The sequence below is a fragment of the Ambystoma mexicanum genome, chromosome 7q (assembly GCF_040938575.1).
Source record: "Ambystoma mexicanum isolate Mex_15411 chromosome 7q, UKY_AmexF1_1, whole genome shotgun sequence".
NCBI classification, from domain to species: Eukaryota; Metazoa; Chordata; class Amphibia; order Caudata; family Ambystomatidae; genus Ambystoma; species Ambystoma mexicanum.
This window is the reverse complement of record NC_090941.1, coordinates 788,920,953-788,938,347: the sequence shown is the minus strand read 5'-3', so window position 1 is coordinate 788,938,347 and position 17,395 is coordinate 788,920,953. Positions and strand designations below refer to the sequence as shown.

At 47.1% G+C, this 17,395-nt stretch overlaps 1 protein-coding gene across 3 annotated transcripts in view; it reads left to right on the top strand.

The window, feature by feature from the left end:
* DYNC2H1 (dynein cytoplasmic 2 heavy chain 1) overlaps positions 1-17,395 on the top strand; it is a 3,314,293-nt gene that overhangs the window by 1,151,061 nt on the left and 2,145,837 nt on the right. For all 3 annotated transcript variants that reach the window (XM_069639013.1, XM_069639012.1, XM_069639011.1), the window contains exon 32: positions 16,376-16,581. In XM_069639013.1, coding sequence (XP_069495114.1) covers positions 16,376-16,581 — 206 coding nt within the window. The remainder of the gene's footprint in view (positions 1-16,375; positions 16,582-17,395) is intronic.

Genomic DNA, 17,395 nt, shown 5'->3' with positions numbered 1-17,395 from the left:
GTTCCGCAACAGGAAACAGTATAACTCGCTGAATGTACAGATGGTATGTGATGCCACGCTACTGATTACACACTGCTGCTCACGTTTCCCAGGCTCAACCCATGACTCAATGGTACTGCAGAATTCGATGTTGCTACGGTACATGGAACGCTATGCTGGACAAACCACATGGCTATTAGGTGAGTACAGCTGACAATGCTCCGACCCTGTTGAAGTGGTGTGTGTGTCTCCAGGCCAATGAGCAATGTGAGTGTGCTGCTGTGACCGCACATGCATCACCCCCCCTGCCATCAACCAAATAGACTTCGGATCCCAAACATCACAAAGGAAGACATGACAGGTCAATACAGTGTGCCCGTACACACCCTGCCACATGACACACACAGCCGATACAGTCGCTGTCCCATACACTTTGTGCCACTGCAAACACCCACCCACAAATGGAACACTGCCCTCCCAATGCACATGCCTGTAAATGAGACGTCCTGCATTAAATACTTAATTACAGTGGAGTGACTCTGCCATGTGTGCACATCACTGCAGTATACCATACTCGCAATCAAATGTCACCCGCAGGGCAGAGTACACATGCACGCAAATGTGTAGGTCAATATCCATTTGGCTACATCCACTGTGATGGCCAATAAACACTTCCAACCACTGCATGGCACACATGCATGAATGAACAATGGTACAAGATAGCACAGCATCAGATGAAGACATGATACCACAAACACTGACATGTCCCCCCATCTACATCCCATGTAGGTGATGCTGGATATGCACTCACGCCATGGATTATGACACCTGTACGGAGACCAAGGAACAGGCATGAAGAGGCGTACAATAGGGCACATGTCCGCACACGTGGGATGATTGAGAGGACATTCGGACTGCTGAAGGCCCGGTTCCGCTGTTTGAGCAGATCTGGCGGATCCCTGCTGTACAGCCCAGTGAAGACGGGTAAAATCACGCTCGTATGTGCCATGATGCGCAATCTCTGCCTGCGCAGGAACATCCCAATGCCCCCGGACGCAGATGAAGAAGATGGAGATGGAGATGGGGATGGGATGGCACCACCTCCCCCTGGGGTTCCACTTGATGGCCAAAGAGCACGGGATGAACTGATTCGCATTTACTTTTGAGACACAGCACATTCACAGCAATGCATGGACATGGTGATGACAATAAATGATTTGTTGTACTGCAAATGAAATGATAGATGTCCACACATGTATGGTTTGATTTCAAATGATGATATATTGATGAATTAACAACAGGGAAGGAGGTGCAATGGTTAGGGAAGCTGTACACCCGTGCCCGCCCACCACCTAAACGTACCCACCCCCACCCAGGTCCCAATGTTCAAACACCCAAAACAACCTCCCCCACCACCCAAACGTACCCACCCCCACCCCCACACTGTTGTCACTACAGGCCGCCTCCTCTGCAGTGCAGCTGCCTTCTGTGTTGGTTTGGGTGGGCATGATGGGTTCCTGTGGCACCTGTGTTGCCTCAGGCAGCGTGGAGACGCTGGGGATGTTGGTGGTGGTGGCCGGCACATTTGTTGCAGTTGGTACTGGGGGCAGAGATGCCGAACTGCTGGCAGCATCCTCTTGTGCAGGGGCGGTGGCTTGGACACGTGCCGGTGCAGATTGCCTGGCCTGTTGTGCAGTATCACTGTCACTTGATACGGCTGTGGGGACACAGAGGACATGCAATTAGTGTTGTTGGGGTGGCTGATGGGTGCATCACATGCATCATACAGGTTGATCATTCAATAGTGTTAGTTACATGCATCTGATTGTTGGGGGTATGCATTGTTGTGATATTGGTTGCCATACGGATCATGATGGGTCCTTTGGCCCAGTCATGCACTGCTTGGGGGCGGGGGGGGGTTGTTAATGGGTCCTTTGGCCCAGTCATGCACTGCTTGGGGGGGAGGGGGTTGTTAATGGGTCCTTTGGCCCAGTCATGCACTGCTTGGGGGGGGGGATTGTTAATGGGTCCTTTGGCCCAGTCATGCCATCAACATATTCTCATGTGGCATTCATGTTTCACCACTTACCAGCATCTGCAGGTGGGCTCAATCCTGCCTCAGCCTCCCCGATCCCATGGATGCCCTCAATGTGGAGGACACTGCTGCAACGCTCCTCCCATGATTGCAGCCTCAATGGGGAAGGGGGTCTTCCACCTGTCCCACTGCTGCGTTGGCAGTGTGTGGAGATCAGATTCTAAACTCTCAGCCTGAGGCAGTCCTTGACGCTCCTCACAGTCACACCCACAGTGGTGCACTTGCGTGCTGCTTCCGCCCACACTGCCTCCTCCGCTGCTGTGTGGCACGCCGTTGATCGGCACTGAACAGCATCTCTGCATGCTCCACTATATGCTCCACCAGAACAGTTAGCTCCGCCTCACTAAATCATTGTTTGCGCTGCCTCTGAGCTGGAATCCTGGCAGACATGCTGGTGGTCCCTTTTGCCTTCTCACAGTGTGGATTCTGCTTGTGCTGACTCTGGATGGCAATGGATTGTGCTTTATATGATGGCCACCTCTCTGTTTCCTGTTTTGGCGATCATGGTATTTCCGGTTCCGTGTCCGTGGCGACGGATGCGGACACGGGTTTTGCACTACTTGTGGCAGCGCTATGTCCATTTCCGTGGCTTTTTCCGTGATGGCGGTAACAATGTTTCCGCGTCCGTGTGGTGCGCGCGACCGACAGCACGTAATCGGACGGTCTTTCCGCAACCTTGCGGACACGGAAACTTTGTTACCGCCGTCACGGAATCACCGCGGTCCAAACCTGATGGGTTGTAATGAGGCCCAAAGTCTTCCACTACTCGAGGACCGAACAACTTGTCTTTTGTGACGTTAAAACAGAATGTGTTGATGTGGGCTAATATAATTCATCTAATATTTAGCAATGTTATTTCATTAAAGCGAATTCCTGAATCCTCGAAACTTTCTTATGTTCTGTTGATATTCAGAAAGGGCCGCTTCAGTCAAATTATTGGCCTATATTGTTGATGAATGTTGAGGCCAAGATCTTTGCATCTATGGGATTGGACAAATTGATTGCCTGGGCTGAAGAGAATGAAATCTTGGATTTTAGACAGATAGGCTTCATGAAGTGTATGGGCGCCGATGCCGGAGGCTTACTTGTTACCACATTACAATATAATGCACGGATCAAAGGCCAACTTCCTTTATATGTAGCTTCAATTAACCTTTTGTCTGACTTTCATATGGTCGACGGAGCAATGCTTTGGCAACGGTTAATTGATCTAAATATTGACAGCGGTCTTTTGGACATGTTGATACATCTATACACTGAAACTGTTATGAGGGTGAGACTGAATAAGACTAAAACAATTTACAGAGTTTAGTTCTGAAATGAATTCTCTCCCTTTTAGGAATCTTTTCTATTTTATTTGGGCAGACTCAAAGCTTGTGGTTGCCCCATGAACAATCTTTGAACTGTTAGAGACTTTGTGCTTCTAGAATCTTTGTGCTACTAGAAAAGAGATCTCCAACAGTCAATGCGCTACCCGCGCTTCAGAAAAATAAGTCTTCTGATGAGAAGTCTCTGTGCACCTTAGTTAGATTACTGTTGGTAATATAAGTGATATCTGTGCTCCTCGCACCTATGCAGTTAACTCTCATCGCACTACCTGCAAAAGAAATCTTGAAAGCGTTTCCCCTCTTGCAAGAGCGCAGACGCTCTCGTGTAGTCAATGGAAACGTTTTACCCGATGTCAGCGTGCTGACCCGCGCTAGAGGTTCCTTCCTCCTAGTCAACCTCCAGCGCTAAACGACCCTTTGTTAGGAAAGGTGCCAACGCAGAAAACTATGCGTCGCCTTGCACGAAAACACACAAAGGTAGTGGAAAAAACAGAACAGAATATTATTTACAATGTGTTGATGCAGTTCCTTAGTCTCACTCAGAATTTAAAGAATATTCACTTCGCTTAACCTCGCGATGCATTCTACTGTGATCTTCTTGGTCCCACAAAGACCAGAATGCCTGTACTCTTCCACTTGAGGAGTCCTTTCTTGAGCAATAACTAAACTTAGAGCTCTGGTTGGGAGCAAACAAAAACAGGTCCTACATAATGGACAGAACCTAATGAAAGGCAGTTTAAAATGTTTGCCATCTGCCCTTTGTCCTTCCGGGGGCCAATCAGGACTCAAGATCCCTTCCTCCATCTTGAATTGGGTTTGTTTGCCTGACTCTGAGCAGCATTGATTAAAGCCCAGACCATAGTCACACCAAATGAATAAAAACAGTTACACCAATCACTCGTGCTCATACATCATTATCGAGAGTCAATGCGGCCTAACCTGTTAAACCTCCCACCACAGGACGCACAGGACCTGCCAGTACCCCCTCTCTGATGTCAGTGCCAGGTTTATTTGGATGTCTCCTGTGAAATTTAGCAATCAATTGTGGAGCATGTACATCAAAGGTCGACTCCCACGAATGCTCCTCTAGACCATACCCCTTCCAGTCAATCAAACATTGAAGCCTCCCTTGAACCTGCCTTGAATCCAATATTTTTCTAACCTCATATTCCTCTGAGAGACCCTCGCAAATGATTGAAGGAGTATTACTACCCAATCTAGTTTCATTCTGTAAAGATTTTAGCAGACTCGTATGGAATGTAGTGTGAAACTTCAAGCTACTGGGCAACTTCAACCTAACCACCACAGGATTTATTACCTTCTCAATCTCAAAAGGACCCACAAATCAGGGACTAAATGTATTCTTCCCCTTGATCCTCAAATACTCATAGATAACCAGACCCAGTCTCCAACTCTATACTTGGGACGTAACCTTTGCTTGCTATAAGCAAACCTTTTGTAATCCATCTCTTACTTCTTTGTAAAGTCTTGACTGCCCGCTCAAGATTTAAACTCATAGCCTGTAACCCCTCAACTGTAGGACCTTCCGACTCCTTCCTAACCTGTTCACTCAAAAATTGGGGATGGAAACCACAACTACAAAAGAATGGGGAAAGAAGTGGAATCCTTCACAGAGTTGTTATATGCGAATTCGACTAACCAGGTAAAATCTATCCAACTGTCGCCTGCTAGCAAATAACACCTTAAATATTTTTCCAACTCATGAGTCACACATTCCATCTGGCAATTGGTTTCTGTATGATAACCTGAAGTCACCTTCGCATCTATCCACAACTCTTTACAAAATACGCTCCAGAACTTAGAAACAAACTGCAAAATTACATGACTAGGCAAACCATGCAGCCGGACCACTTCCTGTAAAATACTTTGCGCTAGGCATTCCCCCTTGATTGGGATAAAGTGCCCTTCTTTAGTAAGGATATCCACCACAGCCAACACTGCGGAACATACTTCTTCCTTAGGCAGCTCTACCACAAAGTCCATAGAAATGGTGTGCCATGAGTGCAGAGGGATGGGTAGTGTTTCTAACAGAACTGTGTTAACACTAAGCACCCCTAACTTAATTGTATTTAAGTACCATTCAAAGAATTAAATTTCAAATTTAATAAGAAAATGTAATGTATTTATAGGTGCGGGAGAGAAAACTACAACCTTGGCATCTAGGTTGTATATAGTACAAAGAAAGCAAGAATGTTCCCTTTTGGGGAACTCCTGTCCCCTGCACACTGTCTATGGCTAAACCAAAGCCAAATGTTTTTTTTTTTTATCAGAGGTGGCAGAGGGTACCAATAATAAGGACCAAACTTACCACTTCATAATGTGGTAATGAATCTTGTAATTGTTTTAAACAGTATTTTCAGTTAGAACATAGTTAATACAAAATATAGTTCCAGTGACCATTCAATAGTTGATAAGATCAGGTATTTAATGTTCATATGGCCCAACGTGTTTCGAGTACTCTTCATCAGGGCCGTACAATCCTATATAGTCTACAAAAAATTAAAACAAAAATCAATCAGTTGATTATTCTAATAGACATTTAATTCATAGCTTTTTCAAATGCAAACACATCTAACACTGTATGTAGTTGAGATTTGCTGTTATCCAATATTACATCGTCAATAATTCACCCAATTGGCATGATTAATCGTTAAGCATTCCAAGTGCATGTTCACCTTCTTCCACCTTAGGTTTGCTCTATCATATTACAGAGCGTCCCAAGTATTTTATTGCACACATTATTGTAGTAAGAATTTCATCTTCCCTTTAATCAAAGGTTCTCTATAGCAGCTCCTAAAACATTACTAATGGATCCTTCAACTCATAGTGTCAAGAAAAGGTTGTATCCTGACCTTAATTATTGTCCACATAGCTCCATGATTGTATCAATAATGGATTCTATTTTTCATTTTCTCAATTTGTTCATTCCGGTATCTCCCACTCTATCTGTGTATATAGAGAAATGTATATGTGATAATCATGACATATAGATTTGGAGAAATGACTTGTCTCGTATAAACTCTTGAACCAATACCATCCAGAATGACCAAAAGTAATGTTCTAACCTTAATTATTGTCCACTCTCCTCCATGTATAACAGTATGTTTCCTTAATGACTTCTTATTTCCGGTTTTTCAATGCTCTGAAAGGAGGGTATTTCACTCTAGCTGTGTATATAACAAAAAGCTTGCGACTCCTTCCAGGGCATTCCCACAGGCAGGGGTTCCTTGGATTCAGGTTCTGGTAGGCCCGAGGCCTCTAAGGCTACCGGCTCCCATGCTTCCCGGCCCTCCAGGGGCAGATCTGAGTCCGTCAAGGCTATTGGCTCCCAGCACGAGGGGCTTGGGGGCACTACAGGGCTGTCCTCGGAAGGGCGATCAAGTTAGTCGTCTTCTTCAACCCCAAGGGGTAAGGGATCGTCGGGTGCCACCTCCAAGAGTCAGTTATCGGCATGATCCAGTATGGCTACTGGCACGGGTGGCAAGGATGCGTAGCCTACCGGAGCTCACTTCAAGGTCGTGAGTCAGGGCATCATGACTAGCGGCCAGCCGGCCAGGGGGCCCATCGCCTACCGGAGTGATCTCTGAGGTAGGTACCTCTGCTTCAGGTGCAAGACCTGGCCCACCCTCCCGCCAGGGCGTGGCGTAAGGTTCCAAGATGGCGGATAGGCACGTGGCGTAGCCTGCCAGACCAGCAGCCATTTTGGATTCGGCTGAGAGCCTGCCCGTGCTCTCGCCCATTGAATGGGCCTTACAAGAGGTTCTATTCCCCTTCCCTCTGGAAGAGGCAGCTGAGCTTACAGTACAGGCATCTGGTCTCCTCAGGGGTGCATCTACCCATCTCAGCCTTACGGCTACACACCTCCTCAGGCACCTCAGCGCTGCAACCAGGAATGGAGGCCTAGCGCGTCGGAGGGCTGGGCCCCTCAGGACCCAGCGACTTGCGAGGAACGCTTCTTTGAGCGCTTCCTCTTCCTCATGCGTTCCCTGCAGATGATGGGAGTTCGTCAAGGATATTGTCAAGGAGGTGATCCCGCAGCTTGTGCCACCCGGCTTCCTCCTCTGGGCCTTCCTCCGGTTCCTTCAGCGATGCGGGTGCCAGTACCTCTTCTGGTCCATGCATTGCCGGTTGTCCATACTCCTCCAACTCCTCCTGTACCACCAACACCTCCCCCTCAGCAAACGTTGGATCTGTCTTTGGTCTCAGATCAGAGGGGGACTCCGCTGGCACCTGTGTCCCAGGGCCTGGACTTCCTTCCGTCTGGAAAAAAGGATGGGGGGGATGATGACGCCCATGGCGTCAAACCCTCAGCATCTGTAAAGGCCTTTCATGACCACCTTCAGGGCCTTGCAGAGTTCTTGGGGATGCCCCTCCCCGAGAAGGCACCTCAGGATTCCGGAGTGCTAGCAGAGGTTTTGGCCAAATGCACCATGATCTGTTCTGGCATCCCCTGCAGAAGGATGTCCTGCAGGTGCTGAGGAAGGTCTGGGGGGGAAGTCCAGGGCCAACTCCCAGTTGAACAGGAAGTTGGACAGCAGGTTCAGGCCGAACAATGTCGAGCCAATCCTCCTGGCCTCTCACTCCTAAGTGGGGGCTGCAGCCTCAATCTATTCTAAACCGTCCTCTTTGTTGTCTTCCTCCTCCGTAGCTGCCTCCAGATGTCTTTCTAAAGAAGACAAGGTCCTCGGGTCCTTGGGCAAATGATGCTATGCCATCTCAGGGCTACATTTGCAGCAGGCCAACGGTGACGCCCTATTGGCCGCGGCTAACCAGAAGCTGTGGCAAGAGCTTGCAGAGGCCTCCTTTAAGACTGGAGAAAACTAAATTTGGCAAGGAGGGGACAGCGAGGTTCAGCGCAAGGACCTGTTAGGCTTAAGTGTAGTGAGAAGCGCTGCAGGTGAGTGCGGGGGGCGGGACTTTCCAAGTCTTCCACCAGGTAAGTAGGACTAAACACAGGTTTTGCAAACACACTGCGCACAGACACTAGTTAAGACCACGTTGCTATAGTAGTTTTAATTAACACTAAGGTAGCCTGACACGTTTTTCGAGCACTTGCTCTTCCACTGAGGCTACAAGGTTTTTGTACATGCAAAGTGATGTAGTACAGATAAATTAAACAAAGTCCATGTGGAGGACCCAAGGTAGCAAGGCAAACAAAAAAGGTGAACAACAGAACAAATACATTAGTCATTCATGGCACAATTTAGACACAATTGCAAAATGTTCAGTCCATAGTGCCAAGAGCCGAAATTTTAAACAATTAGGAGACAGACAAAATAATAAATCATCCATGAACAGCGTAAATTCAGTAAAGTCTATACCATGTGTATATTAGGAAGCCATCAGATAAGGGAGAGGAAAAAGGAAAGGGAAAATAAACAAAGGTTTCATTAGCTTTTAAGTTCTAGGTGGGCCATACAATTAGAATTGGCTATTCAAGAAGTTTAATCTTTTACCTGCAGTGAGGTATGAATCGGTTGCGAACTAAGGAAATAATGAGATCCGAAAAAGACAAGTCCATTTTAGGGTCATTATCAAGTATACATGCTGATGCTTCAATTCATTACGTGGAGTAAAATGGCTGTGCACTTACCCATAAGTATGGTAAGTGATTGAAGAATAAGTCTCACAGGCTCCACTGTAAATTTAGATCGTGTGGGGTATTAGACATTGTACTAATGCATAAGCAGAGCAATTAGTCATTTTGTTTTCAGGAGACGTATAACATAATGGTACCTGTCACTTGCAGTTGCAACAACAAATATTGAAGCGTTTCCGCATTTAGGCTTAGGAAGGCAATGTAGGTTGAAAAGACGAGCGTTCATCACGAGCCCAACAAATAAGGGAAAATAGGGAAGGACAAAGCAGACAGCCCAATTAGTCAAACCTGCGCGTCTGGCTAAGTAATTAGTGCACGCGTAGACCCTCAAGGCTCTAGGGGTCTGCGCGCAAGTATGGTGCTTACCAGCATCTCCGCTGCAAATCCGAACTGGAGCCTGCTGTCCGCAGGCTAATTGCTCTGCTTCCTTTCCTTTTTCCTCTCCCTTATCTGATGGCTTCCTAATATACACATGGTATGGACTTTACTGAATTTACGCTGTTCATGGATGATTTATTATTTTGTTTGTCTCCTAATTGTTTAAAATTTCGGCTCTTGGCACTATGGACTGAACATTTTGCAATTGTGTGTAAATTGTGCCATGAATGACTAATGTATTTGTTCTGTTGTTCACCTTTTTTGTTTGCCTTGCTACCTTGGGTCCTCCACATGGACTTTGTTTAATTTATCTGTACTACATCACTTTGCATGTACAAAAACCTTGTAGCCTCAGTGGAAGAGCAAGTGCTCAAAACACGTGTCAGGCTACCCTAGTGTTAATTAAAACTACTATACCAACGTGGTCTTAACTAGTGTCTGTGCGCAGTGTGTTTGCAAAACCTGTGTTTAGTCCTCCTTTAAGACTGGTCTGGTGGATGCCTGGGCCGTTGCACAGGACCTCATGCAGTCTTCTGTCTCCCACATTGACACGGCTAGCAGAAGGCAGTGCTTAGGGGTTGAGATGAGAAGAACGGCGTGGATGCATGTCACGAAATTTTCTTTTGACGTGCAGGAGCGTATCTTAGATCTTCCCTTTGAGGGCGTGGACCTCTTTCATTCGTCAACCGATGACGAGATTACAAAGAAGAAAACCTCTATGCAAATCGCCAAATCCTTGGTCATCCTGAATAAGCCTGGGCAGTAGTCATTTCCTCAGGGTCAAGGCAGGGCCGAATTTAAACAGTGCGCCTTCACCAGATTCAAGGGTTTTCAGGGCCGCGGTACACAGAGGCCTGACATGTTGGCCAGCGGCAACAGGAGGAAGCAGCAGAAGACTTTGCGTGTGTTTTTCTGCTCTCCCCTCCTATGCCACAACCACCGACGCCAAACAGTGACATCAAGGTCGGGGAACACAGCTCCCCAGTTGGAGGCGGGGGGGGGGGTGTCTGGCTCTTTTCCAGGACAGCTGGAAGTATCTTTTCAAGAACCCGTGGATCCTATCCATAGTTTACACAGGCTTCAGTCTTCCTCCTCCTTTTCCTCTACCATACTCTCCTCCTCTTCGTCAGATCGGGTCCCTGGCTCTTTTAAGGGAAGTCCTTTCGCTCTCGGAGATGCAGGTGGTAGAAGCGGTTCCTCAATCAGACAGGGGCTCCGGTTTCTACTGCAGGTTTTTTGCGATGCCCAAGAACAACCAGGCTGGCCTGAGGGTTGTACTGGACCTGTCATTTCTGAATCTGTCTTTACCGCTAGAAAACTTAAAGATGATTACTCCCATGCACTGTGTGCAGGGGACTGGATGTGTTCCCTAGACCTCAAGGATGCATACCTGTATTTTTCCCATCTACCAGCCGCATTAGCGGTTTCTGCGGTTCACGATTATGTTGTACCACTTTCAGTACAAGGTGCTGCCTTTTGGCCTGAACTCATCCCCTCGTGACTTCACAAAATTGATGAACGCAATGGCGGGTCTCCTGCACTTAGAGGGCCTTCACCTATACCCCTAACGGGACGACTGGCTGGTGAAGGTAGGGTCACCCAAAGGGGGGATGCACTCCTGCCAGAGATTGGCGGATATTCTTCATCAGCTGGAGTTCTCCCTCAACCAGTGGAAGTTGCAGTTGTGCCCCTCCCAGCATCTGGCCTTCCTAAGGGTGTGTTGGAACACGGCCGTTCAGCGGGTATTCCCCATGCCCACGAGGCTCCTTTCCCTTTGCAATGCGGTAGGGCACTTTCTGGCCAACTCGGCCACCTTGGTGGTTCCAGCACCTGCGCGTACTGAAGGGCTCCTGCGTGCTCACTGTGCAGCACGCTCGCCTCAAGAGGCATCTCCAGCTCCCCCTGGTGGCTAATTGGGATTTTAGGCAGAATCCTGTGCAGTTCCCTTGGGGAATACTGCAAAAAGATTAAGACTACAGGAGTAAGCAGTAAACCCAATTGGTAGCAGTCTGCACCACCCAGATTTACCTGGTAGCTGTGGCTGAGCAGTCAGACTTCTCTCAAGAAGAGTAGGGCAGTATATAGAGAATACACAATAGGGCTAAAACACAGTAGAGCAAACAAACACTGACCAGAGCTTTGTATAAAAAGTATATCATTATTTATTTAAAACACACTTTAGGCAATATACTAACACTCTAAATCAAAAGGAAGTTAAAACACAGTCAGGTAAAGTATACACACCTCCCTTGATAACTATCAGACAAGTCAGAGTTAAAACGCCACGATTTGTTACACAGATGTGAGCGCATAACCTGATGGCACTTCAATAGTTCAGTTAAAGGGAGAGAAAAAGGCAGAGCATAGAAATAAAACAGGTCCCACTTTTAGGAGTTCTCAGCAAGGGAATAAAGGCAGTAAATACTGTAGAGCCAAAGTTCATAGGCCAGGCCCACTTTAAAGGGAGCAAAGCGAAATGTGCCCAGGATCACACGGTTTAAAATGCACTAAAAAGTCTTTGCAGAATGTTCAAAAGAGGTTGGGGTGATTCAAGAAGGTAAAGTTAGAAGGTCTTGGGCCAACACAGTTGGCAAGCCAAGGATTTAAGGGTCACCTTGGGCAAACCGAAGAAAGGGAGGCCAGGCAGGGCACAGTACCTTAAACAGAGAGGAGGCTCCAGCGGTGGCAGTTGTTCCTGGCAGTGGTTGCAGTTCGTTGTTTCAACCAGGGGAAGAGAGCATCTCGTCGAGGAGGAAACATGGAGTCGTTGCACTGCACAGGGATGAAACCAGCCACGGAGTTCGTCAATAAAAGGTGCGCCTTTTATTCGCAGTTCAAGTGGTGAAGCTTGGCTATCCGGCCGCTGGGGTGCTTGGCACAGGCGATTCGACCAAGAGACGTCTTTGGAAGGTGAAAAGGGCGAACTGGTTGATCCCACCAGCTCAGAGGGAGAAGACTCTTCCAGCAGAAGATCTTCTCTTGTCGTCGGGAAAGTGGTGTGGTAGTTGCAGCAGGGCTTCACCGGTGGTGTCGTCGTTGCTGATGGCTCAGCTTCTTCCCTCTTCGGATTCTTAGGTCCTGTGGTGACTTCTGAAGTTCCAGTCCCAAAGGCCCTGCTTTTATGCAGAAAAACCCCCATTCAACAGCCTAGCTGTCACTCAAACATGCTAAGTGGTGAGCCGGGCGGCTCACCACTCGGCCATTCAGAACAGAGTGCGACTTGAGTTGCTAAGGCAACGCAATCCAGGGTGCCAATTCCCCTCCCCACATATCCTGTGGAACCCAGACAGAGTGGCACCATTTGGAGGGCTTCCGTGGAGAAGCCTGCCAAAAAGTGGAACAAAGGACTCGATCTTGGTTAGAGTTACAGAGACGGACACGAACGCCATTTTAGAAAAGAGATCTGGCAAAAAGACCCAACCGTTGATTTAATAGTAAATAAATAAACCAGCGGTATCTTTAACATTGCACCAAAAAGTGGTGCGTTTAAAATCAATGGGAAAATCCCATAGAGAATATTCCGGTGCAATATTTCGCCTGGTAACCACTGCCACCAGCCAGAAACTCGACAAGGGGGGACTGGACAGTGCCCCCCTTGAAAACAGACCCAGGGGCAATATAATTAACCCCTTCCAGTACTTCCACAATATGATGGTTTGTACTGGTTCTGTTCACAATTTAGGACTAGTAAAGTCAATGGTGACTTTACATGCCCTGGGAGACAGTAGTCAGTCCCAGGGTATGGAGTCTATGTTTGGGGGCCACTATGACACCCCTGTGTTACTGCACTGAGGGTGCTGTGTAACACACACATAAAAAATAGATGATACCCTATGGAGTAAAAAAAAAAAAACATAGCCCATAAGGACACAAAGAGTCAAAGACATACCTCAAATCATGCCTAAGAGTGGGAGGAGAAAAAAACAAACCCCAAAAAATCCAGCAAAGCTGCTGGGGGACTCACTAGGTTTGGGAAATTAGCCTTATAAGAGAATTCTCCCGAACACTGGACCAGGAGATGGGGTCTGAGTCAGACAAGATCCCAATACCCCTGCTCCTGGTGCGCGATCTGCACTGGTGGTTGATAGATGGCAACGTTTTCATGGGAGCCCCCTTCTCTCGACCGGGCCTACCCTGGTGGTGACAAAGTGTTTTGGGCTGGGGGGCTACTCAGGAGGGCTACGCAATTCATGACGTATGGTCCAGGGCAGAAGCCCTCCTGCATATCAATCTTCTCCAGCGCAGGGCAGTGGGCCTGGCCCTTGAGGCGTTTCTGCCTCTTATCAGGGACAGGTAGGTTCTGGTCAGGATGGACAACTCCAACACAATGTTTTACCTGAACAAGCAGGGTGGTACCCGTCCTCCCCCCGCCTCCTCTGCATGGAGGCGGTATCGATCTGGGAATGCGCCCTGACGGAGGGGGATTTGGATTTCAGCAGTCCACCTCCCGGGGTATAGCAATGAGGAAGCGGGACTAGCTGAGCCGCTTGGGGTTCAACACCTACGAGTGCGAGTTGCACACAGACTGTTGCCCCTGTTCCAGCGATGGTGGTTCGTGGAACTGGACTGGTTTGCATCTCCTCAGAATTCCAAGTGGCCCCAGTTTACTCTGTGGGCAGTCCACGGCCATGGGTCCCTGGGAAACACCTTCCAGATCTGTTGGCACAGCCCAGGTGTTATGCATTCCTGCTCACCCCCCAGGCCCTCTCCCCTCTACAATTCTACAACGGACCCTCTACAGGTTTTGGAGTTCGGTGGGCTGCAGCCTCATCCTGATTGACCCCTGCTGGCCTTCGAGAGCCTGGTTTTTGGATCTGCTGCAGTTGTGCTCCCAGGGGCCTGTCCACCTTCCGATCCTAGCATGGGCTTTCTGACGCAGCAGGGCGGTGAAGTGGAACATCCAGACCCGGCCAGGTTCCTGACCAGCTGAGGCTTCAGCATTCTCAATTTTCAGATGACAACTGGGACATCATTCAACAGGCCAGGCGGCCCTCTACTCGGTGCCAGCATAAGAGCAAATGGACTAGGTTCTGCCATTGGGCTCGTGACAAGGGTCTGGATCCCATCACCTGTCCTCTGGACGATGTACTGGCTTTCTTAGTGCACCTGGCTTGTTCTGGAGTGCAAGTGGATACTTGCTGCACTTATTTGGTGGCCATCGGGGCGTACACAAACTCCCTTGATCATGTGTTTTCAGCAGCCAACTCGGTCGTTAAGGCCCATCTCAAGGGGTTATCTAGTCTTTTTCCACGGTGCACAGGCTGCAGTCGGTCGAGACCTCAATGTGGTTCTTGCAGTGCAAAACGTTCGAGCCGATGGCCTCCGTGGACACTCGGCTGGTGACACTAAAGCCAGTTTTGTTCGTGGCTCTCACCTCTGCGTGCCGTTGTCTTTGTGCGAGCCTTTCACTACATTTCACAAAGACAAGGCCATCTTGCGCACTCACCCAAACTCATTGCTCAAGGTGGTCTCTCCATTTCATCTGAATCAAGAGTTCTGTCTCCCGGTGTTCTTCCCAAACCCGCAGTCGGAGGCCAAAATGGCCCTGCATTCCTTGGACCTCAGGAGGGTCCTCAAATTTTCTCTCTCTTGGACGAAATCATTCAGGAAATCCGAGGCACTTTTTGTCACTTTCAGGGGCTCTTATCCCGCCCATTTATCAACGTTTCGCTTTGATGCTCTGCAGTGATCGGCACCAAAAAGAAAATCAGATTCACACTGCATGCAATATAAATTAATCCAAGCTCCCGCACACCAAAGAAGATGCCAATGCTGAAAATCTGTTTATAAGAAAGTAACTTTTGTATTAGGTGTCTTTAACGTTTGTTATTGAAGTTTGTCATCAGGGGCACTCAAACATAGTGCGGTACTACACCAGTATGTTTTCATTCCTCAATATGAGATTGTTCTCAGAAAAAGACTGGCCCATGAATTGGGTTTGGTAGTATATGGGTTAAAGCTAAAATGTGAGGTATTGCAGAATCTTTACTGAGGCGAAATTACCCAAGGCGGTGAGCCGACCCTGCCAGTAACAGACCGCGGCCCAAGTTAAGGGCCCAATCAAAGTGAGAGCTTCATAATACGGGCAGCGGTGCCATTATCGGCACGGATGGTCCACTGTCGAGTGTAATATCCCCATTACCACCTGCAAATAAGCACACGCGAGAGCTAAAGACTAGACATATATAAAACTTGCTTACCTTTGTTTATGCAATTCCGCTTCTGTGGGAGGGAGTCTGTTTTCAGTGTTGATTAAGATGAATTAATCCACATTGAAAGCGGCCTCCCTGTCATGGAAGCATTGTGCACAGGAACAAAGGCAAGTCTTTCTTCTTTTTCATATCTGGTCCCACTTTTTTGCAGGTGCTAAAGGCTGAGTTGGGGGCAGTGGGATAAATGTATAAGGAACACGGCGAGGAGCACAAAGTACTTTGGAAGCTAGGAATGCCGTTTTATTCCAGTGAATCTAGCCCGAGTTATGTGCTTTCTGTTTGACTAGCACTTCCCCAGGGTGCTAATGAGCTTTAAGTTGAATTAACCTGACTCTTTGGAGACTTATACATTCACGGAGAATCTCTGAGCAAGTTCACAACTATTGAGGCTTTGTCCAACTATTTTCTTCCAGCAGTTTTTTTACGAAACATGTGCTCCGCATCACTACAAATCTTTAACCCAGGCACATTGTAATGGATTTGGTTTCCTTTGCAAACTCTTCATCTTCAGAATTATTTTTAGGGTATTTGTTCTTTCTGGCTTAAAGGCACAGTTAACTTGCTTCTTCATGTCATGTCAATGGATGTGATCAAAGGCACTTACTTGGGTAACTGGAGGAGTGATAAATAAAGGCGACACATGCTTCCACATTACATGTTATAGGAGCATTATACCACGTTTTATATTGTTGCTTTTTGCTTGTCTTAAAAGCCTATTTTACTTAATTGTGAAACCTCTAATTTTGTCTGATTATTTATGCAGATTCTGGAGTTTTGGAACTTAAACTCAAGGCACTTATTCTTGATATCATACATAATATTGACATTGTGAAGCAACTAAATCAAGCACAGATTCATACGACTGATGACTGGGCTTGGAAGAAACAACTACGTTTCTATATGAAAGAGCAAGGAAAATGCTACATTCAGATGGTTGATGCTGAGCTCCAGTACACATACGAGTACCAGGTATTTAGGTATTTTGCATACATTCCTGTGGTTGTGGGTTTTAAGAATATCCTGTTTGCCAGTGCAGAGAATAGTGCATATACCGGACACCAGGCTTTAGTGTGAATGTGTAACGCTCTCAGCACCACACTAAGTGAACCTTCTGCTCTTGGGCACAGGATGGTTTATTATAACAGTGTTGTTGCGGGCATGTCATTGTTACTTAGGAAAACATATCTTTTTATCAAGTATTCACGTTAGAATGTCTCTACACAGTTTTTACTAGGCCAACTATGACATTGCATTAGAATGTCTCTAGAACTCATAGGTTTATGCGCAAAAAAAGCTGTCATACACTTAAGTGCCAAATTATTTATTTATTTAATTACTTTTTCTGTCATCCTTCTCTCCCTTCTTCATAACTGGTTGAGATAACCGTCATTTGCAGGTGGGCCAGGAAAGCTGACTCCAAAGACAGTCTACCTCCCTTTTTGGGCAAAACGGAGATCCTGATCCTGGGTTCTGACTCCAACCTCAAAAAACTCAGCCCCAGTTACGCTGCATTTAACATTGACGGTAATGTCATCAATGTAGCCACTGAGGTAAAAACACTTGGATTTTACCTCGATTCTACATTATCCCTTAAAAAACAAGTCAGTTCCATGGCCTCCTCCACAGCTTATACTTGTAAATTGATTGGGGCCTGCAGACCCTATTTATCCAAAACAAATTGTATTACACTTGCTAATGCACTTATAATGTCCAAGCTCGATTACTGCAATGCCCTATGCGCAGGCGCTAACAAAAATCTATTAAACAAAATGCAAATACTGCA